Consider the following 25,371-nt stretch of genomic DNA (forward strand, 5'->3'; position numbering starts at 1 on the left):
CTGATTCATTTGTGCTTACAAAGCACAGTGAATCTTGCAGATGGAGAAGGCAAAAAGAGGCATGAAGGTAGTAAATCAGGAGTGCCCAGGAACATTCTCCTAGACACATCCTGCAAACTAGCACCAAATGGCTCACATCCATATTATTAAACTCTCTTCACATCTGAAACAGTCACCTCATGCAAAAGCCTATTGGGAATGGTCCTCTGCCTATGATAACTCCCAAATCATGCCTGGAAATTGCCTGGGACAGTCCCAGTGGGACCAAGCCAAACCATGCCAGGGGTATGCTGACACCTAATTCTGATGATTGAGTTTGTATTCTGGGAACATTTCCTGACATTTAATTTACTAGTAAAGACTTAATTACTAGTGAAGTCTTGATGTCTGTTCTATTAAATTACCCTCAAAGTCAGCACTGCCCTGATAAAAATCAGCAAGTGTCCCTAAGCCTTCTTGAAAACCTTGATTCCTCAGCCCTCAGTCATTACCTTTCCATGTCCTCAATGAATGTGGAACAAATTATTAAATAATCAATTTGTTATCACTTAAAGATCATCAGGTGATAAGAAAAAGCCAGCAGAGAGAAAGCCAAGAACAAATCACGTTGAAGTCGTTAACTTTCTTTGCCACAGTAACTGGAATAGTGGAGAGAGCAGGCCCAGCAATGCAGGCTATCCTGATGTGTAGTAAGGCTTTTTGAAACAATCCTGTATGATACTCGTCATGGGTATGCGCTCTGAAACTAGGTATCAGTAGTTTGCCGTCAGACCAGGAGGACTTACAGAGATCAGTCCCAGGGCTGCCTGGCCAGATCTATCCACTAGTGTCCTCGGTGACTTAGACAACAAAATAAAGTTTGTTTGTAAAATACATAGCTGGCCCCAAGTCTGGAAGAGCTTGCAAGATTGAAGGCAGGATAGGAAAAAAAAATGATCTTGACAAATTAGAGAAACAGCTCACAATCAGCCAGCTAAAATTCCATAAAAGCGGTGCAAAATACTACACTGAGAAGGGGAAAAAATTAAATGCACCAGTAAAGAAACGGGGAACAGCTGACTAGACCACAGCACCAAGGAAACAGACTGAGGAGTTACAGGACCATGAACCGAATATGAATTGCCATTGTGAAGGTATTACATAAAAAGGCAAATTTCATTCTTGCCTGTATTACTAGGGCATACTGCCTATAAGACAAAGGAGATAATTTTTTGCTTTCTCAACACTCCAAAGTTAGAGAGGCTCAGTAAGAGAGGCTTAGACTAGACTTGGACTGGAGGAAGGTAACAAACAGTATAAGAGGTGCAAAACACATAGAGTTGAAAGAAGAGGACTGAGTCTAGCAGGGAGAAAACAGAAGAGGGAATACGATAATGAACCTCAAATATATAAAATTGTTATAAGAAAGATGCTGATCAATTGTTCCCCATGTTTCCTGAGAATAGGTCAAGATGCAACAAGCTCAATTAGGTTATAAAGAGGAGGGAAACCTTCCCAGCTATTGGTCAACAAGCAGTGTAACAGGTACTGAGGAGGTGGTAGCATCCTGACGTGTGTTAAGGGCAGGTGAGGCAAACACCTGCTTGGGTGGCATCAGTGTATCAGATCCTGCCTCTGGGCATGTAGATGGAGTGAATTCTGAATGTTCAGTGTCAGACTGACACTTGTGTAATTTTTAGTTTCTAACATCATTTCATCACTCATTTTGGCTGCAGGGATATGACCCCCAATGCAGTAGGGATAGCCTAATCAGAAACCCTGAGCAGGGTCTCACCAGGGCCTTATCCAGTCTCATTACTGGATATGTTATTTGGTGTTCACCCATATGTCATCATACCCTGTGCCTTCCTCTTACAGGCTTTGTGTTAGACCATCCCATTCAAGAGCTTACTGTAAACTATTTCATTCTTTTCCTCTCACCCCTCTGGCAGGAGGTGTGTTCCATAATCTGATTGCTCTCACAGCTAGAAACTTCTGATTGCTGGTTTAAATATGCTTGTGGCCAGCCAGCAGCCACTTGATATGGAATAGTTCAAATTCATACTCATGTCTGTGGATATTCTAAAATACAGAAGCTGATGTCATTGCATGTGAAAAACTTCCAGATCTGTTCTTCAGGTTTCAAGAAGGAAAAGATCATAAATTTACTGAGGAAAAGGAACAGTTTTTCTTTCTTGTGTCAGCACGTAGATGACCTGAATGACATTACAAAGGAAATGAAGATGTAACAGAGGAGAGGCTGAAGAGAGGGTGCCAGCTGAGGGCAGAACCAGGAGACCCAAGACCAGGTGACATACATAATGAGGCTATCAGGCTGATGGATTCAGGAGTGCCAGGAGGAGTAACGCCTGCATTGAAAACTGCTGCTTGCAATGGTGGAAATGGTGGCTTGCTTGTGAGGGAGGAACCAGTTCCCCTTTTCTGTCTTCCCAAAAGATATGACAACAAAGGTCACACTCGTCTGCCCGCAAAATGGTTTATGTATGTCTCTCTGTGGTGAAGCGCGTATGTGAGAATTGACAGTCCCCCCCCAAATCAATACTCACCTTTGTAAAGGAGAAAATGCTTTCTGCTGAACTGATGGCTATTTCATCCCATTGCAAACCATAACAGATGGGTTTTCTTCAAACCTCTATGCATTTTAAGATTGTATTTACACTCACTAAGCAAGTCTCCTGTCTAAGAGGGGAAAAAATAACATTCTCCTGCTTCTTCATTTTCTCCCTCGCCCTGGTGCCGTGCTTTCCCAGGGCTGCTGGCTGGGTCCTACTCAGGTTCTTTACTGCCTGCTGACTGAGCTGCTTCTGCTTGGAAAGCAGTTATCTGTGTCTCACCTTGGAGGTGCAAGTTCTGGCTCCTTTGGGTTCAGCGATGTAGGCTCTGCAACAGAGTCAAGTACCAGATTGGGAAGCAGAGAAAAGTACAGCTATCCCTCATTTTTTCCAGAGAGAAAATGAGACTGATACTGTTACCAACACATGCCACCTCCCGTAGTAAAAAATGTAGGGGTTTTTTTGAAAGAAAAGTGAAACACGCTAATTAGGTATTAGTATTATCACTCCTTCTATGACAGGCATCGGCATTCCTGCCATCCTAGTAAAATCTCAGTCAGCAGAGGGTATTTAGCCAAAATGAAAATTCAATCTGTGTGTCTAACAAATGCTGCTGCTGCCCAGCCTTCCATTTTTTGGTCAGCAAATAGCTCTGCTCTTCTCTGTCATGTAGCAGTCATGTCCTACCCTGAAGACAGATGCACTTCAGTGGTGTTTCTTCCTTCCTTTTTTTTTTTTTTTTTAACACAAGATAGCAGTGTTTCATAAAAAGCTTTCACGGGTTGGGACAGAAGCTGCCATGCATATGTAACATTGTGATTAGCATCTTGCAATGAACTGGCTAGCGTGCATAAAGTGCTGTCTCCTGGTAGATCAAACAGCTGGCTTTTCCTGCAGCGGCTGTAGCATAAAGCTAGTGTTTGGAAAGGAAGCCCCAAGGACAACTTGAAGTTCTCAGTGACTGTAACACACGGCAAGACAGCAGTCCCGTTGGTGCCTTGCTTTTCTGAGAGAGCGCCTTCTGCCCAGGCGAGCCCCGACCCCCGGCAATGCAAGAGCTGGGCTGGAGCGGCCCGAGCAGCGCAGAAGCTCGAAGCAGGATCGACTGGCTCCCCGTGGGGCAACACCCACGGATGAGTCCGGATTTGCCCTCTGACGGGCGCGGAGGGCACACCTGGCACGCCCAGCACACTGCAGACCCCTGCCAATAGCCCCGCCGAGGGAGCAGGGGTCTCTGAGGGGTGGAAAGGCAGGACCGAGAGGTCCCACCTCGGCCTCCCAGCCTGCGGGTCCTTCCCCAGCGCCGGCACAAAGCAGCGGCGCCTCTCTGACTGCCGCGGGCCACCCTGCCGTACGTCCTCGGCCGTCTTCACACCAGGACGGGCTCACACGGCCAGAGCTGACGCCGCCGCCACCCCCGGGCGGCCCCGCCGAAGGGGGGCCGGGCAGCCGCGCCCTCACCAAGATGGTGGCCGCCCCGGAGCGCAGCCCCTCACAAGATGGCGGCAGCCGCGCGGACGTGGCCGCGCTCGGGCGGGGGCGCAGGGCGGCGGCCTGCGCATGCGCGGCTGCGGTCGGGCCGGGGACCATGGGCAGGAGGCGAGAGGGGCTGAGCGTGGCCCGGGAGGTGAGGGGCGGCGGAGCGGGCGCGGCCGGGCTCGGCAGCGGCGAGGCCAGGTCAGGCCAGGCCAGGCCACTGCTGAAGCAGCGTTCCCTTGGGGAGCGGCGGGTGTGGGGGAGGGCCGGGGCAGTGGGCGCTGAGGGACGCCGCTCTGACCAGGCTGCACTGTGCTGGTGCCGGGCCCGGCCGCCATCTTAATGTGCGATGGCAGCCGAGGCGGGGCTGCCTGTGCCGGGCCCTCCTGCGAGCGGAGAGCTCGGTGCCCCGTCCTCCATCCCAGGCCTTTGAGCGAGCCGTGGCGTTTGGTGCCTTTGCTCCTGCTGAGCCTTTGGGCCAGCGCAGGGAGAGGCAGGGAGTGCGTGCGCCCATGGCGGGTGCTGCGGCAAGCCCTTGCCCCAGCTAGCAAATCCGTGCACTGCACGGTGGTGAAAGTCCAGCTGCTGGGCACGGGCTGCTGCGTTTGAGGAACCCAGCGATAAACCAGCAAATGAGAGGCCTGTTAGTCACAGCAAGGAGAAGGGGAAAAGACTGGTTTTTAAGAGTATGCCTTCCTTCTAAAGGTGCCCTTTTACTGTTGCGCTTGGGTGGTTTGTAATCTCCTGAGTGGCAGGAGGGCTGCTGGTAAGCTTTGTTTAAGCTTTATATTTGCATTAACAAACTGAGGCGTGTTAGTTAAGGTCTCTCCGAAGCATACTTCGTTCTGGCTCCTGCACTGGGCTGTGCTATCTGGGCTGACTTGGAGAAGGCTGTGGAGAGCCCATAGTTCAAGTCTGTGGCACTTTGGGGGTGGCAAAAGCCCGAACCTTCGTGACAAATGGCTGAAATGGGGCAGAATCGATCCAGTGAATCTCATTCATCGCTTCTCTGTCCTGAAGTCTTTCAGATGAGCATATGCACAACAGACCAAGATAGCCAGGGTAGAAAGGCTGGGGAAGGGACTTGGGGCTTGTCATGTATATTTCGTCAGCCAGTAATGTGAAGATGCGTGTATTACTGTGTCATATGAATGGGAGTTCAGTTTGTAGTAGTTTTCTGATCTATTTCATCTAGTTAGGCTTTCTTTAGAGAAACAGACGTTTCTGGGCACTCTAACCCAAATACAACCACCAAAGGGGAGTGTGCTGACTGTCCAAGCTTCTCTTCAGTGAGTCTAGCGGGGAGAGTTCAAATAATGAATTTTTGGTGGTTGCTGTTTGAGATGTGACAGACAAGGATATTTGAGATGGTAGGGTCTACCTTACAAAAAGAGAGGTGGTAAAAAGGGTGAGCCTGTTGGGGACTTGCTGGTCACAGAATGAAAAAGGACTGATTTTAGCTGCCACAGAAGATTCTTGCAAATTGTTTGGGGACTTGTGGTAGCTTTAGTTTTTGGGGTTTTTTTTTAGAAGTTGTCATGATAGAAAACACTACTTTTGAAAGGATTGTAGAACTACTCTTCTTTGGTGCGTTATAGATGAAAGCTTAACCTCTCAGTGCAAAGTTACTACTAAAAGGTAAAATCCTTCCCCCTTGGAGTGATGAGAAAGGTACTGAATAGAAGTTAGGGAGGAAGAAAACAAAATCCCTTTAAGTCGGAGGGAGAGAGGGCTGTGTTTCAGGTGTCAGAATGCGTGACAACCAAGATATTGATTTCATAATTTAAACTTTCATTCGGTTCAGTATTACCTTCTGAGCTGTTATGATTGTAAAGAAAACTTTCCAAATGAGTCTTAATATGACATGATGCATGGCTAGCTTTGAAAGGCCTAATTTAGGCAGAGTCATGCTTGTTTAACTGAAGTTATGATGCTAAATGAATGCAATTTTCTATATGGATACTTATCAGATTAGCTTGCACTTACAAATTGCAGGTGTAATTGATATGACCTGGTTTAAACTGATATAAATGTGTCTCCATAATGTTGTGGTAGTTTAAACTCATGCCACTTCTCCTTTCATATAGCCCTGTAGTCTCTCAACAGGCAGCCCTATTGACAATGCTGAGCTGCACAGAACTTTCTTTAGGAAACTCTTCAGGAAAATGAAACCAGGAAGACTGGTCCATTTTGTAGCAAAATAGTGAAAATGGAATGAGCTTAAGAGAGTGACAAGGATGATCAAAGGTGTGGAAAACTTCTATGCAAGAAACAACTAAGCATACCAGGTCCTTTTAAGTTTGAAAACATGACTGCAAGGGGATCCAGTATAGGTCTGTATCTTCTGTGTGCTATTGGTAACATTAAACAAAGAATGAACATTCACAGTCAATACAAAATTAGGGCTATCAAATGAAACTAGCAGCTGACAAGCTCAGAACAAACAGGAGGGCTTGGTTCTTCCCATAACCTGTGGCTGTGCTGTGAAACTCCTTGCCAGGTGATGTTGTAACCCTTAAAAATATACTTGTGGCTCAAACAACAACTGAAAAAAATTCATGGAAGCAAAGAAGTGGGGCTATTAAATGCAAAGAGAACACTCTGTGCTCAGGCAGTGCCTGAGCTGCAAAATGTTGACTGTGTATTTGGAGAAAGTGTATTGCTGCTTCTGACAGGGCAGTGGCTGATCAGCGTCTATGCAAGAGCATAAGGAATAGGGAAAAGGCCAACACAGTCTTTACTCAGTAAAGCTGTTCTTACAGGATTTTTCAAAAAGCTGTGGGTGATGCCATGTGGTCATGTCTGTGTGCTGTCCTGCAAAGCTGCTGGTCTGAGCTGAGGCAGGGCGGGCTGACCAACTGGATAGTCTCTGCAAGGCTGAAGGAGGAGGTGCAGGTAGGATCCAGCCCTTTCTCCTTTACCAACACAGAGGGTTGATCTGCGGGATTTATCTTAGACTTTGCTGGTCGATCATCCTCTATTGTGCAGTAGCTTGCCTGGTAAATATTTCCAAACATGCTGTGGGCACAGCACCTGCAAAATGATTTGCCAGCATGCAAAAAGGATTCCAAGAGCATGGTGAAAATGGAAGTGTGTCCATGAACTGCAAGTTAGCATTTGAATTTAAACAAAACTCATCTCTGCTGGACTGATTTTAATAATCCAGCCAAATTTGTGGTAACAGGAACCACTAATTCTTCTGTGAAAAGAACGGCTCAAGTGTGCTGGCAGGTGACAAGGCATGAGAAGACTGCTTGGGGAAGGTTTTTTTTCTTTGCCCCCACCTCTTCAGTTGGCTTTGATCTGTTTTATGAGGGTCAGAAGACGAAAACCTCATTACCTAACACTGTTGGATGTCGACGTATGTGTGATATGGCTCTTTGCCAGTATCTTAATTAGGGAATTCATAAAAGCGGAGGGTGGATGCCAGTTCTTGAAAAGCGCTTTTAGCCTTTCTGCTGGAAAGAAAGCTTTTATTAATTCATTACAAAATGTATTAAAAGGGATCCAGCTCAACTCTGTAAGCAAAGCTGCTTCTTTTTCTCTTCTCTCTTTGTCTCTGCCTTTATGTGAGCCATTTCGGGCTCCCTGCCCAAGATGGTCCCAACAAATGAGATTGGTAATAAGCATGAAGTCAGTTTGGATTGAAATCTGCTCCAGGTCTCTCTGGTTTAAAAAGGTCTCCAGATTGTGAGCGAGTGTTGCCAGAATTCAACAAAAATGGCTCAATGCCTTGTCGTACCTTGTGGAGCAAGGGAGGCATCTGGTCTTAGATCCCTGTGTGCGTCCAAAGCTGCTGGGACTTGACTTTCTGGATTGGCTGTTGAGGAGCAGAAGGGCAGCTCTGTGTGCCCTGAGCCGCTGCCTGGATATGAAGCACCTGTTTCATTTGCCCCTTTTAGCTGACGCTACTTAAAGATGTTGCTGCAAGTGAAGTCCTATGTCCCTGCTATAGGCCATGTGAACCTGAGGAGTTGTCATGTGAACTTCTGCATGCTGCATTTCAGCTCTGTCTCAGAGGATTCTCTTCATGGAAAGGCTAGCCAGAAGGAGCAAGGGTTCGTCTTTGCAACTTACAAGCCACTGTGCTGAGATTGCCACTAAAAAGATAAGCCAGAGTGAAGTGCCGTGATGGTTCAGCTAAGTGAGCTCGGCTCTTTGTTTTCATGTGGGCTTCCAGAAGGCCAGTACATACCCCTACTAACCTTCTCATGTATTAGTTAGGAGGAGGAAAGCTTTCGATCCACAGCAAGCTCAGGTGTGCAGCTGCTTCTAGGACTGCTCTCCTGGAGAGCTGTTGCAGGGAATTATGCCAAAGCTCTACAGGTTTTCTTGTGCTACAGCTTTACAGGCTACGGCCCCCCTGGGAGTTTCCTCAGCAGCCCGGAGAGTAATCAGTAATTCCCAGGCATTACTCTGATTTCTCCCTGTGCTTATTTTCTATTTCTGTCTTTTCCTTTGCCCTACAGTGAAGAGTCGCTTGGATGGCTGAGCTGCTGAGAGACTCCTAGCTTGCAAGAACGGATCCCAAATCCCAAGTGAGGCAACGGCACTGGCATGTCAAGATAATGCTCTGCCCATAGTTTGGGTCAGTGTTTGAGGCTTCTTGTATAAATGAGCCACCTCCAGGAGGCAGATAATATTGTCCTAATTTATAAGTAGGGAAACTGAGGCACGGTAGATGAATAACATCTGGGAATCCTCACTCTTGTCCTTCCTTACAACCCCTAATGCCCCAGAATAGCCTGAAGAAAAGGAATAGCGAGATTCTGGAGGAAAAATATTTTGTTCATTCAGCAATCTGTTCCTCCTTCCTTGGTTTTTCTGATTATTTTCTGTCCCTTGTGCCCCCAGCTCAGCAAAGCTGATGGTGCAGTTCTAGGGCATGCGGTTTATTAGCAAATTATTGCTCTCCAGCAGGGGACCCAAACTTTGGTTTTGATTTAAGAGCAGTAAAACCAGTTGAAACTGTTAAAGTATTATGTGGAATCTGGAGATTTGCAGTCAGCAGAAAGTAAAAGCATTGGCAGAGTTGGGCAGAATATCCTCTTGTTATGTCTCATGAAATGACGGAAGTATGGGCAGAGAACTAGTGAGAGGAACTGCAAACTGAGCAGGAGGAGCAGTTCTGGAGGAGAGCATAGGAAGTGCAGTGACACGGATAATTTAGTGGTGGGGTTGCAGCTGACTAACCAAAGCTCTCCTTAAATTGTATTATTTAACATGATTTTTAAATGTGTTTCCAGAGAAGGCATGGTACGTTGTAGTAAGTTTGCTGGCTAAGGAGGAGCCAGGTAACACATGCTGAAGTACCTCTTGCTGTGTGTGTATGTGAGGGTTTCCAGCAGATAAGGGAGCAGAGACACAGTCGTTTCCAAATGGTAGGAGCTGGTAAGGGAGATGGTCCTTCTTAAATCGGACTGGACAGACACCCCACCTCCACTCTGCTGCACTCTGCCATTAAATTAACTTGCTGATAGCGGTGGTCAGAGCTGACTTGGGTGAAGCCTTTGGTTGGCCCTGCAGCAGACTGGGGCAATGCATCTCGCTGACTGAGCTGTAGTGGATGACAGATAGCGATGAGCAGCTGGAGTTAACATTCTTAACTGGCATAGCTGGGTATGGAGAACAATTGTCTTTGCCTTGACCGAATGCATTTTCAGCTAACGTGCTTCAAAAATATGTGTCCCCATCCAGGCAAACCCAAGCATTGCCAAACACAGAAGCACCATTCCCCGTGCTCTGGGATCAGGTGATGTGCCTTGGTGCTCCCCTTGGGCTCCGGGGAGGCAGTGCAGGTGCCTCTGGGGAGCTTGGCATCTCAACAGCCCTGGCAGAGTTACCTAATAACAGGGGACTTTGAAATTGCTATCTATCTGATAAGATGCAAAGATTTATTTGAGCCTTGTTGTATGTGGCCCCCTCCCCAGCTCTGCTGTGCTCCTTGCAGTGAGACTGTTCAGCTGACTGGCTAAACTCCTTTTCGCAGCCTGCTTTGTTCTCCCCTTTACATCAAGCCTCTTCTCCCATACTGCTTATTTATAACGCTTGCCTGCCTTTCCTGAGCAGAAGGTGTGAGATTGCTAAGGAGCTCAGGATGGAGCTGATCCCCAAAGCTGCAATAACTAGGGATCCCTACCTTTGATTTTGTTTCCCATATCACTGTTGATGGGAGTGTTTGTGCTCTGGGCCACCTCTGAGGCTGATGTCCGGGCAGCTGGTGTCTCATTCCACCTCCATACTTTACCTGGGACCATGCTGCCTCTTAGCTTCTGGTTTGAGAAGGCTCCCAGCGCAGAGAGGCCATGCTGCCAGCCATCTAGCCAGCCTTGGCCTTGCTTGGAGAGCCAGACACAGCCGGAATGTTGCACTAAGTAGCTAAAAAGAGAAGTCATTGCCACCTCAGGGCACCGAGGCCATTTTATTTCAGGCTAGGACATTGTGTTCATATTTATTATCTGATTAGTCCCACTGTTTCCCTGCTGGAAGCCAGCCTGAAAGACAAGTTTTCCTAAAGATGTCTGCACTCTGATTGCTGGGCAGAAAAGAGGAATGATTCCTAGGAGAACTGTTGTCGGTGGTAGGATTCCCTCCTGGGCAATCCATTTGCCCACAAGTAGATCAACCCTCTTGTACTTATCCACAGCTACTCCCCTCCACAGGAAGACACGGTGGGAGGGTGGCTGTTAGGAAACCTGACGAGGAGACACAAGATGATTACTAGTGTTTTTCTGCACGGGAACATGTTGCTCCCAAAACTTTGTGCACGTCAAAGGTGTGGAGGCAGTGGTGAATGCTCTCTTGAGGATACTGTGCAGACTGCTGTTGCTGTTGTAGATTTAGTTGGGTAAAAGAGACGGGAGGTATCAGTGTTGCCCCTTTGTCCCCTCTTCACCCAACCAGACAGCTGAGGGTGCTTTGTAGTCACGTCCCATGAACTTCTGCATCTGTTCACAGCACTAAATCGAGACCTTGTCCCTCAGGCTTTGGCCAAGGCCAGTCTCTCATTTTATCTTCTTTTAATTGCATAAAGATGCCTTAGATCCCATCTTTGCTTGTGGAGCCACACGCAAAGAAACTAGAACAGGATCAGATCTTAGCAAAAAGGTGCTGGCCAGCCACACAAGTGGGAGTGCTAGAGCTGGCTTGGCTGTCTCTGGGATTGTAACGTCACAGTCGCCTGGAGTATAATGCGGGCTGATCTGGGAGGCGATGGGCTCTCTGTGCTGTGATCTCTATGCAGAGCTGGGGCTGTCCCTCCCTTGATTTGGGGAGGAAGGAGGTGGAGCAGCTGAGCTGCCGCCCTTCCCATCTGAGTGGGGATGGATCCGTGTTAGCTGGGAGAGGAAATGACGGTGACTGGTGTGGTGTTTTTCAGATTGATGGACTGGAGGAGAAGCTGGCACATTGCAGACAGAGCATGGAGGAGGTGGATCTTAAACTGCGCAGGGAGAAGCTCAGCCCTGAAGGAAGGTATTGATGACCATCTCCTTTCCCAGCTGTGGCTGTGCACTTCAGCCAGCTGTCATCCTGCTGTAGTACTGAGCAAGGGCTCTTGAAGGGATGGGAGTGTGTGGTTCCCCATGACAAGACTCTCTTCCCCCAGCTCGGAGCTTACTCGAGGAACCTGCCAGGGTGAGAAGTTCAGTGATATATGTAGAGAGTTTTATCTTACCAACAGCCTCACTCTCCAACCTGCACCGCAACCAGCCAAGCAGTGCCCAAAACTTCCCAGTTCGTTTGCAGAGCTGGCTCACAAAGGTTCACTGCGTGCTGCTGCTCAAGCCTTGCTGAAGCTGCCTGAGTTCAATCAGGGGAGGTGTACAGCAGCTACTATTGACGCCAAACCAGGCTGGGATGCAACTGCAAAAGAAGCTGAGGGAAATTACTTTATCTGTGCCTGTGCTGCAAATGTGTCTGGTTGTAGGGATGCAGTGACATGCTGGCTTTCCTTGGGAAAGGGAAGAGGGACAATTCCCCTGAAATCTGTCACTGATACAGAAGAAGCAACCATAGGCTTGTAGACCTGGGACTCAAGCAAGGACTTTGACCTGGATTTTGTAGCAGACCCAGGCAGAACCTGCTATTTCTCTAGAGTGTGAAGCAAGATCCCCCAGCTGATTCTCAGATCTCTCTGCTTGAGGACATTCTTCCAGTCATCAGCATCCTACTGCTCTGCTCCTAGCAGAAAAGGCTAGGAAGCTCAGTTGTAGGCCCAGGGAGTGGTCCTGTTGGTCCTGGTGTCTGCTCTACAGTACTGTCCTACAGAACCCAGTTAGAAATGATCCTAGCAGTGGTGACATCTCCACACCCTGATACTTACCAGCTTCAGCTTAACTTCTTTGTTCCTTCTTTCCACTCTCTCTCCCCCCCGCACCCCCTTTACTGGGATCTTAGATCCCTATCCATATTTGGACAGGGTCCTGTCTCCTCCTGTCCCTCATCTGTCCAGCTCCTCATCTCAACAGTCCTTTTCTAGGCCTAAATTCTTCTTATGTTTACTGTCTGTATTCTTTATCTGGTACTTAGGTGGCCAGCAACCAAACCTACAGCTGTGGTAACTTGACAGGATGGAATATAGCCGTATGATTTCTCTCCGAAATATAGGGTCTAGAGCAAACAATTAGGAATAGGGATTCCTGGGGCCTTTTCTGAATTTTACAGCTTGTATGGAGATGGAAACAGAAATTCTGTTGCCCTAATCCAGACCATTGGAAAAACCCTGGAGGAAGGTACCATGATCAAAATTACTGATTCAGTGAGTAGTACACAAAGGAGAGCTCTGCTTTCCCATTTTGAAGTTCAGTTGTCATGGTTTCTTCATGTCTTATTCTCAAAGCCTCTTCCCTTGACTCTCTTCACAAGGCAAGTTCCTAAGTAGCATCTCAGTCATGTTGATAAATCTGTCTTCTTGCTTCTTCCTGGCTGCACTCCACATTGCCTTTCCCCAGTTGCCTTTAAGAGCCCTTTCCTCTCCTGCTGCTCCGACGTAGCTTGCTTTCTTGCCATCTCTTACTTAAGTAGCTGTACACATAGATTTGGATCTCTTTCCTCCTACAGGTTCTTGCTCTGCCCCAAGGGGAACAACAAACTCTGTTACACTTACTGCCTCCTCTGTCTGCTCTGAACCAGGAGATAATTTGTTAGTGCATGTTTATTTATATGCACACAGTCTGAAAGGAGTGACCGCATCCTCACTGCCGTAATGGGAATGCTGCTGCTTTCAGGCAATTTGTTTTGCTTTTATATTTTAAACTGTATATTAATTAATCATCTTGTGCAGTTTAAGACAAGGGCTGGGTTGGCCTGACTTACTCGTTATTGTTATTATCCTGAGTCTTCAGTCTAATAACAGGTTGTTTAACTGGTTGTTACTGGGTTTGGATTCAGCTTGTTTCCTTGAGTTGACCACATTGTGTGAATTGGATACCTCTGACAAAGGAATGCCAGCTTCAATCAGTGAGAAGAATTAGCGTTCCAGCACTAAGCCAGATGCGCTGGAGGGGCAGGATCCTGCAGAGCGCGTGTAGGGACCCTGCCCCATCCCGTAGCTGTGGCAGAACTTCCTACCCCACCTGGGGGAACAGAGTCGGGGGCTCTCTGACACACAGATCCCTTTCTAGCCTGCTTGCATACACTGACACTGCCCTGAAAGGAGAGAGATGAAGCAGTTTGGGGGAAGGAAAAAATAATCTAAAACTCCTGCATCTCTTCTCTTGCACAGCTTGGGGTTTCTAAACTGTCAGCTCTCCACAGTGAAGGGTGAGGGGCTCATTCCGTGAGCAGATATCCCTGGCAGTGGGACAGTTTCTCTTCCATCATATAAGCAAAGAAATAGGCTGTGTTGTGCCTCACAGGTAATGAACTCCTCTTCTCATTACAGAAAGTCACTGGAGAGAGAGAGAAACTTACTAATGACCAAAGCTGACAACTATGGTAAGAGCTTCATTAAAAATGGTCCCTCTGGGCTGGATGGGATCAGTGCTGCAGCTTAGCTTCGTCTTCAAGCTCCTGGCACCTCTGACTTCTGCCTTTGAATTTAGGTTCAACCAAAGGGAGCTAGACTGAGGGAAATCTAGTCAGCATATTATATAATACGAGTCTGAATCCTCCCGCTTGAGCTGTGCTATCATAGGGAAAAAAATAAGCATCAGCTAATGAGGGGGGAAAGGTATCCCTTTCACATACCCCAAATTACCAGTCTTTAGATAATCTTAGCCAACAGATTGACTTGAGTGGCTTTTAACATCCCTCCTCCTTCTTCCCCCCCCCCTTCTCTTTTTTATTGGAGGCTTGCTAAGCAAGCTGACAAGTGCTGTCTGGACTGTAGCAAAGTATACCTTCCTTGGGGAAGGTTCTCGCTGCATTACTTTCTGGGCCCATTCAGCACACGAGCATAGGGATTCACACTGATGTGCTGCCTGTAATTCCAGAGAGCCAGGGTCTTTCCTTGCTGCAAGTCCTGCTGTAGACAGTTAAAATGAGCGTCCCTCAGCTACTGCACGTTTGACAGCACTTCCATTGTGCTAGGGATGCTGCTTTGCATGTCTTCAGGCTGCTGGTGCTGATCAGTGTGTTAACTGCGTGACAGCACTCTGCAGCAGTGCAAGCACCAGAGCTCACACAAGGGAAAGAAGAACAGGTGTTCTTTTAGGCCTGGAGAGTTGAAAGCTGGGGTATGGCCAGCGTATTTGTAATTTTAACTCATGTTAAAGGACTGTTTCCAGAAGACTAACAGTTATTTTAAACAGATTCAAAGCTGTTCCCTAAGGGCCTACCAATAGAGACAGCAGAAGACTGCACATCGCTGCCACCCTTTTACCAACAGGCAGCCATCACAGCACATCAGCAGAGCAATCTGACAGGCTGCTCAGACAGCAGCAACAGCCTCACCTAATGGTGATCGCTGCTCCTCCTGGAACAGAACAGCCAGTGCACGTGCACACAGTCTTTTTAGATCACTGCTGTGGCCTCTGATTAAATCTGCTTATTCCAGCTGACACACTTGAGGCCATGAACAGTTGCCGACAATGGCATTGCTCCATTAGTTTAAGGTGGCACTGCTGTGCCTGGGGTTATGTGACCTCCTGCCCCTACCACCTCCTCTGTAGCCTTGCAGATTCAAGCAGCCCGCTCTGTGGTTGCATGAGAATGCTTGTACTACATGAAGAACGGGGGCAGAAAAAACAGCTAAAAGTCTGTTTTGATACCAGCACCGGTTTGGGAACACGCAGTACCAAGGCATTCCCGCTGGAGGCTGCTAGTGCAAACTGTAGAGGCAGTAACCTGTGCAGTCACTGCACCTGAATTCAGCAGCAAGAGCAGTCTGGCTCTGGAGACAGTCTGCACCCGACCTTGCCCTGCAAAATAATTATTGCTGTTTGGCCATGCAGTGTGTAAGGCTGTAGGCCTCACTTCTTGGCTATACCATCCAGAAAAGTCTTGTGGAACAGAACTAGCGAGAATGGCTTCTCACCTTTGATAAAGGGAGCAGAATAGAAATGGAGATGACTAGGACTCCATACTTTTGGTAGCCACTGCCTTCCTCTCTCTGCATCTGTGTTTCTTCTTTTGTAAACCAGGGCCAGGGAAAGTGACCTGTCTCTAAAAAGCTGCAGACCCCAACAGAATGAGTGTCCAGGCTCAGACCTGCTCCACACTCATCCTTCTGGGGCACAAGGAAACCCAGATTCTGCAACATTCAATGGTGGCCACAGTTGTATTTAAGTAAATTTAAGCACTAGGAAAAGGTACCAGGCTGTCATCTCTAGAAGACAGTAGAAATAGCTCTCTACCCTGTCGTCTTCATTCTCTTAGGGAACAAGCAATTGTTCTAATGCCCCATTCTGCCCTTAGTAGGGTCCTAGAACAAGGTCATTTGCAAACAGGAACTGGTCTGGCACTGCCGCATTCCTAAGCACAGAGATGAAGATGAGAGTTAGCAAGTGAAAGGGTTCCTGCTAGTTTACTTCCTGTTCAGCACATCTAATGGGCAGCTTTGCATACTGATCCCAAAAGAGCTGCCTGGGGCCAAGGTAGCGTTGTGCTTTTAAGACAGTTTTGAAAGATGTACCTGCAACACAAAGAAGATTCACAGGCAAGGCTTTTGTTTGTTTCCCAGAGAAAGAACTGAGCGTGCTTCGTAAGGAGAATCGCAAGAATGCTGCCCTTGCTGTGGCCATGGGGTTGCTGATTGCTCTTATTTACGCCTGCTGGATGATGTGATTGCACTCAAGAATTCTCCCTGCTGACCAGATGACTCTCCTGCAAGGAGCTCTTCCTCCTCTCACCACTGTGCCTCCCCCAAGGGTGAGGATCAGCATTTCAAATGGCCGTTCTTGTTTATCCTCTCTAAGCCTCATTGTAGGGAAGTTTTTTTCTCTGAGAACTGAGGGGGACAGGAGACAAACCAGAAATTATAGCATGCTTGAAGTTGGAAATCAGGTCAAGCAGAGCTCCAGGTGGTGCTGTCTTACCCAAAATGCATTCAAGACCATCCAGCCTGATGCAGGAAGGCAATATGTTCTCCCCTTTTGAAGAGGACCTCTGTGCTTGCAGACAAGTGCTCTCTGCCCAGCCCAGTCAGAATACATGCCACCTTCTTGGTTCCTGTGACTCAGCCATAAGCTAAAGGGACACCAAGCTCTTTGAATCAAAGGGTAACTTGGATATTGTGACCTGAAGACTCCGCGTGTTCCCAGAGCTGAGATAAACAAAGTTGTTTCCCCCTCCACACTGACTTTAGAGGACCAAAGGAATCCTAGCTCCACAAAAACAGATGGGAGGTAGATATCTCTCTTTCTGCAAGCAGGTAGCATCCAGCTTGAGATCTGGGTGCTTGGGCTTTGAGGAGATCTACCTGCCTCTCCAGTGCATCAGTGCTTGGTAGCCATTTTGTGCCTCTGAGAATAAACACTTGGGAATTTACTATCAACTCGCAGGGATGGAAGTGCCTCTGCAGAGCTTTAAATAAAATAAATTTGATCTTGTAACTTCCTGTTTTTCTTTTTTTCCTGTTTTGTAACATGCCTCAGCCACTGCTTTATTCTCCTCCTACCATCTCCCCGCTGGCACACATTGTACCACAGTAAGCCTAGACTGGGTTAGGCACTTAACATCCCTGGTCAGCAAGGTCTCAGCAGTTGGTTATTGGTCTGCTGCGGCCTGGAACCTACGTGAGTGTTTGCTTCCTTTGAGTGGAAAAGCAGCCTAGCATGCTGCAGGAGTGCTGGAGACTGTCCCCCGTAGCTCCCCTCTCATTCTGATGTGGTGACATACACTAGGTAGCCCTCAGTGTGCTCTAACTTGCCAAGAAAGCCTTTAAAAGGGGACTGCCTTGAAAATTTAACTGTGCAAGGCATTTCTCTGTCTCCCCACTAACACACACTGCTGGCCAGAATTTTGTGGGAAGCAAAGTAAACAAGCACTGTTGTGAACTAAAGGGGCTGTATTTGTAATAGAGACAATAAAAGCAGAGAAGTCAACACAAAATGATACACAGCCTAATAACAATACATTGTGCAATTAATGTACATAAACATTCCCTTCAGCAAGACCTTCCTCACCCCCCTTCCCAACATAATCCCTCTGTATTTACCCTGCAGCAGGGAAGCAAGTAGCATGGTGGCTCATGCTTGCCTTCTCAAAGGGGGATTGAGAATCAAGGTTCAGTGCATCAAAAATAAAATTAAAAGCAAATTAAAATCAGGAGGAGCTGGAGGCAACTAGGTAAACAGAAAAGTATCTGTTCATAAAAGCTAGCCTACAGGCTAACCGGGTTTCTTGGCACCCTCAGAGGCCTGCACGCACCCTAGTGTACTTCCTAGTCACCCTTCTGTCTGCCAGCCTGCAGGAGACCAAAGCCCTGAGTGGAGGACACAACACTTGGCAAAGGAGCTTGGCAGAGGGAGCAGTATGCTTTGCTGGCATTGGAACAGCCTCAAGGCAGTCCGAACAAGCACCAGAACTCGATTACTGGTTGGTTTAAAAAGCCAACTGCACACAGGCCTGGAAACCACACATGTAGGAGGTTCTTTACTGCCCACTGGAAGAGATTCTTCCTCGTTCCTCATGGAAGTGCCTTTGCCAAAACAAAACTGCCAGTGACAGGCCCGTTGTTCTTTGCAGGGGGGAAGGGCCACCATTTCTTTCATACATGTTTTACCAATACTTGAGAGCAGGGGGGTCTGGAGGTCAGCAAGAGGATGCATTAACAGCATGCAGTCCCTCAACTGCGTTAGTAGACCTAACTGTGTCTGGGGACTAATAATCACCAATGTGGAAAAAGCAGCTTTGACCCACTTTTGGCCAGAGCTTGAGAAGAATAGCTCCCCTGCACAATATTCAGGGCTGCCTATTTGTAAGCTAACCTCCCATCCACTCCCGAGCTTTGCATCCTCCAGCTTCCGCTGACCAACAGACCGTGCCAACTTCTGTGCTGCTCCTTTAGCCAGGGGTGTGGTTCTGCAGTGATTAAGCCTGCATATGATTTTCTCTGGTGCAAGGAGTTGCAGCTGTTAAGTTCACTTATACCAAACTGTAGAGAGTTAATCCATGGTTATATGGAGACAATTTGCTTTTGAAGACATGGAAGTGCTCCAAGCTCAGAGAGCACAACCTACTTGTAGGATGATGCTCAACTGCGTGCTGAGAAGGAGCACAAAACCTGCACGTGATGCTGGGCCAAGAGGGTGGAGGTGGGACTTCTGCTGGCTTCTTCAGGCGGGGTGCAGGGCACCCATGCACCTATACACCTACAAGTGAAAATCTCCATGTCTTGTTACATAAAGCTTGTTCAAATCATACATACGGGTGTGGAGAGAAAGAAACAAGAATCTAAACAAACTGCTATAGATTCTATGAGAACTATAGCTTTCTTTAAGGCACAGTTCAGACAACCCCTAAATTAGTTTCCTCCCTACTGCTAATCTGTGTTTAAAAACAAGCCAACAACAACAACAAAAAAAAAAGGGCAATTTTGCTGCTTGGCCAAAAGCAGTCAACTGTGTGTTATCTTCTGATTTATGTGGAAGACCTGGCAAAAGTGCCACGGAAACCAGAAGTGAATGTAAAACATGCAACAGAAGACTACTTTGAGCCCAGCACAGAAGCGCATGGAGAAGTCTGTTGACACACGCTGAGAGTTTCAGAGCTCTGTGCCTTCACCCCAGCTGCAGTTCCAGGGCCAAATGAGACACGGAGGGTCTCAAAGCCCACTCTGACATTTAAAAAGGAAAGTCTGGTAGCCTTTCCAGTGGGCACAGTCAGGGGACAGGATTTCTCCTGATTAGCCAACATGGTCAAAGTCGAAGATCTCTTTTCACTGAAGCCCTGGGTTTTTTTAACTAAGTCAGACATTCCCACCATTTCCTCCAAAGACCTCCAGCATCCCAACGTTCCTGTGTCTTCCCTCCCACATCCGCTTTGCTCCCTGAAGATCTGGGTAACAGTGTCGAGTACCAAGAATCAAAGCACCTTGGTCTCAGAAGTACCATGAGGCATAGACATGTTCACAAATTAACCCCAGGCTGCTGGCTCAGGATCAGTCACTGACCTGCAAAGGGGAAATCCTTGTCACAGCAGCTTCTAGAGGTCTGAGAAATCCCTGGCACGGAGCACATCAAATCTGTGCCAGGAACGCTGCTCATCACCTGTGTTGGCCTTTGTCCAACAGGATACCATCACATAGGAACTGCCAGTGGCCAGCCAAGTGCCTTGACAAGCAAAAGTGTTGGAGACACCAACAAGAACACATACTTGTGTCCCAAAGCTAGCATTCTCCAATGAGTTAACACCCTCCACTCGGCAGTGCAGGCCTTTGACAAGGCTGAGGAGACAGACAGCTGCCAGGAACAACGCAGGGCCGCTTCAATGTGCTGTTGCCCAGCTCTGCCACCAAGACATCTCTGCTCCTTTCCACACTGCCAGGGAAGCACAAGCCTGGAGAGTTCTGGCACACACAGAGCTCCACAAACCTCGCTGAATGTTTGAACAGGAGCAAAGAAAGCTGCCAGCCCCTTGGCCTCATGCATGCAGTAGGCCAGGACAAAAGGGTGTTAGGCCTGGGCTCCAGGAGTCACCATGAGTACTCCGGCAGCAGGCGCTACCTGGGCCGTACTCTTATATACACTGCCAGGGTAGAGCCTCGTCCTGTGCCTTCTGCATACCACCCCCTGGCTCGACCACCTCCAGGAAATCGGCTCTGGAGAAGACCAGGATAGAAGTTGTGGAGCCTCCCCAGTCTCATCAGTCTCTGAAGAATCCAAGCTGGGCTCAGCTCCCCCTGCATCCCTCAAGAGAGCAGGGTTAGGGGTAGTGCGCTTGGATGAAAGACAGGACATCCTCCTTTGATAGCTTCTGTGGATCTTGCCTTTTCTGAGAGTCGTGCACTTTGACACCTTCCCCCCACTCCCAGAAGAGGCGGCTGTAATGGCAGGTGCTGTGGGCAGAGAGGAGAGCAAGATTAGTTTAGCAGGGGAGGGGAAGGAAAACACTGTCATCCTAGCCACAAAGAGCACTACAGAGCCAGCTGCCCTTGCGATGGGAGCCACATAGAGATATTCTATCTAAGGGGTGCCTTAGAAAAAAAGAGCAGTGCGTTCATTCACCTTACAAACTCTACAGCCCTTAAGGTACAGCAACTTCCAAGTCTAAGAGATTTCCATGGAAACAAACCTGTTAATTCCAGCTTCACTCAAGATTCAGTTCAGTATTTGCTGGAAGGAGACAGGTCATTAGGGAAAAACCTACCTCCCCCCAAGTTTTTGAGAGGATGAAACTGTCATTGCAGGCAATGGAAAGGCCTTAATGAAGAATTTAGAAAGTCTGCCAGCAGCAGCAAGCAAGCAGCCATCTAATCACTCACCACAAACCTACTAGAATCAGTAATAGCTGTCCTATGGAGCTTTGCAAACGAACAGCCCTTCACACTGTACAAAAGCGGCTAGGATCATCCCCTCTTTTCCCTCGTGTGAAATAACGGAGCTCCACTTGGCTGCTGAGAGTTCTGGTCCTACAACGCCATCTCTCACTCCGTCCATCAACCACAGCCTCACTGCATCAACGTAGTCCCAGCCATAATGAAAACAGAGCTGCTAATTACTGCCGACACAGCAGCCTTTAGTTTTGTACAATTACTGACACTTAATATTCATAGCTTATTTAGTGCTACTGTTCTAACAAAGCAGTACTAGCACAGCAACGAGAGCACATGTCAATGGCTAATTATAGACATATTAGTACTCACTAACCACAACACAACACATCCCTTCTGGAGTCCCACACAAGCCTCCCTCCACCTCCTCAGCCATTCATGCAGGTTCATGCTGGCCTACTTCTGAGTACACAGGCAGAACTAACCCCATCCTGACACACGGAGAGAAAAAGCATCGTGTGCCTCTGCTTTTTAAGCCCGTTCTTCCACTTAGCTGGTTAAGGAAAGCTTAAGCGTTCCTAAGAGCACTGCTGTAAGGTAGGTAAGGAGATTCAAAGTGAGAAAATCAGGAGCCCTATTTCATATCAAGCTCTCACTCAGAGGGACAGTCCTGGGTAGTGGTGGTAGAGGGCATCTCCCAAGACCACCTGAGGGCAGGGTATGCAGAACATCTCCACCCATGAGTCCTGAGGTGTCACACAGACTCAGGATTACTTAAGACTTGGCCTTAGCCTAGTACTCAATAGATACACACGGGGTTCAGCAGCCACCGTGTTAATGACTGTCCCGTGACAAGCCACTCCATCCTTTCCCGAGGAGCTGCTGCTTTTCTCTCTCACTCTCTCTTCAAACAGCTCCCAGCTACCTACACCTTATTCCAGAGCCTGGGCTAAATGAACTGGGATTTGCTTTTAAATTAGCAACTTCCAAACAAGCATCTTAAAATACAGAGATGCAGCAAATTACAGCTGCTGGGCTCAATTTCCATTTCCCAGTGTGCAGGGAAGTTCAGTAACTTGTACGCCGCTGCAGATGGGGAACAAAGTTATGAGATGTGTGTTATTCATAGCAATTAATTGCAAAATCCATGAATCCAGATCAGCAGTTTCCTGAAAGTCTGAGAAGGTGCCAGCTTCTGCAGCACACCCTGGTGACCAAGTTGCACTTGCACTGCAAACGACTACAATACAAAAACATAACACAGCACATCTGAACTCCCTTCCAAACACACACATGCACACACAGAAACACAAAGAAAAACTCGTACACAGCTATCCTTCCATAGCCTCAGCTCTGGCTTGTACTCACTGAAAGGGTGCGATGGATTCAGAAGGGAGGTCGTATCTCGCTTCCTTGGTCATTTTGTTGAAGAAGAATTTCCTCTTGGAGTTCTTGCTGTATGCCATTGTCCAGGGATCTTGCAGAAGAGTCACAGGGATCAGACACAAAATGGAAAGGGGAAAAAAAGCACAGTATAAATACACATATAGTGCAAGCAGGGAGGAGGAATCTGTAAGAATAATTGTGATTCTTCTCTTACTCCTTTTTCCTTCTCTCCCCCAAGAAGACCTGCTTCCCAAGCTGTTCTCTATTCACTGAGAAAACTCCCTTCTGCCTGCATTTAAAACTGACATTCCGAATAGGATATTTCTGTGTACTATTAATCCGGAAAATATCTTCTTGATGGAAAATCATCATCTCATTAAAAAAGAAAGTCATCAGTCATGTAAATAAATGGAATTACCCACACAATAGCTAATCAACCCGCAACAGAAAAAACTATCATATAAATACCCTGAACCTTACCCAAATCCAAGCTACCCTCGTTACATGCAAACAGTTAATCTCTAGCCATTGGAATACTCCCATTAATTTTTTACCAAGTTACAACAGGAGCAAGCCTGGTCAATACTTTTTACTTGAAGATACAAAGAAAAGTTAAATAAGACCGGGGACTCTCTTCCTACCATTCACAGTCCGTACGATGTAGAGTCCTGTGGGCACAAAGTGCCGGTCATCTCGGCCAGTGTAGGATAGCCGGGGTATTCCCCCTGAACTCTTGATGATTTTCATCTCTAACCTAAATGTTAAGAGAAGGCAGTGATAGAGATTTTCCTGTTTCTTCCTTTACCATCCTCTTGTACACAACGTGCCACCTGCACACCCTCTCCAGAGTGTCACAGTGAAAACTGACAGCACCACACATGACAGTACAATCATCGCACCCTAGAGAATTCAGTCTCTTGCCTCCCCCTCATGGCTGTGGGGGAGAAACCAGCCAGAGCTGTCTAGATCAGGTAGCAAATGGAGTCTTGCAATGAAAGATCTGTGACAATCTACCACACTTAATCCAAATGGGGTTCCCATTTCAGGTATGAGCTCTTAATCTTTCAAGCCACTGAGAAGCCATTGACACTTCTGTGCACAAACTCAAGCGCCGTTGCTACTCCTACCGGTGTAAAGTGCATTGGCCACATCTACAGCATTAGAACTCAGCAGGGTAATGCTCCGAGTCAGCAGCCTCTCAGAAACAACAGCCACCAGCTGCATGAGTTCTAACAGCTCTTTCTCCAACACTCCTCAGGCATACATCAGCACATCCCTCCCATTCCTGTGCATTGGTGGCTGATAACCTCAATGGGCCCTGAAGTCTCTCATTTGCGCCAGTCACTTACCTCACAAAAATCTTCTCCATTTCCTCCAATCTGTACACTTCCTTCACTCTGGGGGGAAAAAGACAACAATGTGACTTAAAAAAAATTTAAACTGTCCTCTTTTTCTGTCCCAGCTACGGGGAGCAGCCAAACAGTTCGTTTTGTACAGCATAAGGTGGTCAGGCATGACTGAGGTTCACCCTTCTCCTCAATCTTCTGCTCCAGTGCCTTATTTCTCCTGGTTTGAGAAAACCCAACGCCTGCATGCTCGTGGCTGGGTTGCCATAAGCAGCATACAAGTGCATTTTTACCTCAGGCTGAGTATACAGAAGAGGCAGAACAATGAAAATCAGGTACTTTTGTTTTCCCATGAGATGAATTCACCAAGGTCAGCCCCAGGCAGGTTCTGGCCTCAGCATGCTGGCCTCACAGTAAAACTAAACTGCCTGATCTTCACCATTGTTATCCTCAGGGGCACCACCAACTCGTTAGTTACCCTTAGGTAAAAACAGCTTTTTTTTTTTTTTCCCCTTCAAAATCAGTAAAGATGATTTGGAATCATCATTCTTATAACTATGTCAAACTACTTTTGTTTTTGCTGTTCTGAGACCCAGAAACAGACAACGGGAAAGTTTCAAAAGCACTGCCTTTGATCAGACATCCCAACCACTCATTTCCCACACACTGCTACAAGCATCAGGCTTCACAGTTTGAACACCTTTTCACAAGAGCAGCAATGGACCCCTCTACAACCCATTTGTACAGCTCTCCTCACTTCACTTTCATCCCTCCCCAACAGTTGGAGCTCCTCCAGTTATTGCAACTATCTGTTTGTCTTGAGTTTAATTGAGATCCCACTCATTATCTCTCATTAAGCCACCAAGCAGAACATCCTCTTTCCCTTCCTCCAGCTTCTCTCACGATATCATGGCACTTCTAGCTTCTGAAACGGAAGCTGTTTTGTCCACAATACCTATCTGATATCCAACACAATGATGCTCTTATGCTCCACTGTAGCAGAAATAATGAAACAGAAGGTCAGGAGGCAACCAAAGCTGAAGCTCTTTGTCAGGAACTTTCTTGGGATTGTAACGTAAGCCTTCTCCCCAGGCTAACCATTTGGAGATTGCAACTGCTGGTCAGCACTTCATTTATCTACTAACAGTCAGCATCTCTGTACTGCTGCTGACCCTCCAGGGCAGACAAGGACATAGAAGTCATTGCAATGATTTAGCTAACTGGGTGCTAGACCTACTATAGCATATACTGGAAATTGGCACCAGCCAATCCACCTATGATGAAAACATGACTGTCTGATATGTGAAAGGAGGGCACAACATTTCCACTATCAACCTTTATCTTAGATATTTAAAGGGCTTTTAGCCTCTTTCCATTGAACATAAGAGAACTATGAATTTCAGCTTGAAATTTTACTCTCCTTCAGCTCCTTATCTTCATCCTGCAACAGAGTAAAACCAAAGCACACCAGGCTGAGGGAAGGCGTCATCATCACTCACCGGATGGGGTTCATATCCGGCCGGCTAGGTTTAGAAACAGCTTTGACAAACTTCTCTGCCAGCTGAATCCTGAATGAAAATGGAAGGAGAATCCAGCAATTTAGCAAGATCTTTGGCACAGCAGATAGTTAACAGTTTCAGCAGAGTAACGGATTAGACACTTCAGTACTTGCAGACTGCCTCCACTGCTAGCCAAATGGGTACTGAGCAACACTTTTTTCACCCTGCCCTCCCAGTTC

General features: G+C 47.3%; 2 protein-coding genes across 7 annotated transcripts in view; one reads left to right on the plus strand and one right to left on the minus strand.

Annotated features, from left to right (window-relative positions):
- Nucleotides 1-4,061: 4,061 nt before the first annotated feature.
- Nucleotides 4,062-17,020, plus strand: CCDC167 (coiled-coil domain containing 167). 2 transcript variants are annotated; one of them, XM_087775911.1, is made up of 4 exons: nucleotides 4,062-4,179; nucleotides 11,407-11,501; nucleotides 13,912-13,964; nucleotides 16,150-17,020. In XM_087775911.1, exons 1-4 carry the CDS (start codon nucleotides 4,141-4,143, stop codon nucleotides 16,251-16,253), a joined length of 291 nt encoding a protein of 96 aa, XP_087632037.1. In that variant the 5' UTR covers nucleotides 4,062-4,140; the 3' UTR covers nucleotides 16,254-17,020. The 2 variants fall into 2 exon arrangements, with proteins under 2 accessions (XP_087632037.1, XP_087632036.1); XM_087775910.1 differs by having other exon boundaries at nucleotides 4,119-4,179; nucleotides 8,498-11,501.
- CMTR1 (cap methyltransferase 1) overlaps nucleotides 11,442-25,371 on the minus strand; it is a 36,435-nt gene continuing 22,505 nt past the window's right edge. For 4 of the 5 annotated variants that reach the window (XM_087775892.1, XM_087775894.1, XM_087775896.1 and 1 more), the window contains exons 20-24: nucleotides 25,133-25,201; nucleotides 23,637-23,684; nucleotides 22,929-23,041; nucleotides 22,270-22,378; nucleotides 17,458-20,466 (exon numbers count right to left, since the gene is read on the minus strand). In XM_087775892.1, coding sequence (XP_087632018.1) covers nucleotides 20,334-20,466; nucleotides 22,270-22,378; nucleotides 22,929-23,041; nucleotides 23,637-23,684; nucleotides 25,133-25,201 — 472 coding nt within the window. In that variant the 3' untranslated portion in view covers nucleotides 17,458-20,333. Of the gene's footprint in view, nucleotides 11,656-17,457; nucleotides 20,467-22,269; nucleotides 22,379-22,928; nucleotides 23,042-23,636; nucleotides 23,685-25,132; nucleotides 25,202-25,371 lie in introns of those variants that run through there. The other variant, XR_015708465.1, reaches the window with a different exon arrangement.

This window comes from Nipponia nippon, unplaced genomic scaffold (genome assembly GCF_047370975.1).
Source record: "Nipponia nippon isolate SJK-2023a ecotype South Korea unplaced genomic scaffold, ASM4737097v1 scaffold_4, whole genome shotgun sequence".
NCBI lineage: Eukaryota > Metazoa > Chordata > Aves > Pelecaniformes > Threskiornithidae > Nipponia > Nipponia nippon.

Excerpts from the sequence above, each read along its gene's own strand:
- CCDC167 (XM_087775910.1), top strand. The coding sequence starts at position 11,266 with ATGCAGAGCTGGGGCTGTCCCTCCCTTGATTTGGGGAGGAAGGAGGTG. Across the intron at positions 11,502-13,911 it reads AAGCTCAGCCCTGAAGGAAG|AAAGTCACTGGAGAGAGAGA; the intron begins GTATTGATGACC and ends TTCTCATTACAG. Across the intron at positions 13,965-16,149 it reads GACCAAAGCTGACAACTATG|AGAAAGAACTGAGCGTGCTT; the intron begins GTAAGAGCTTCA and ends TTTGTTTCCCAG.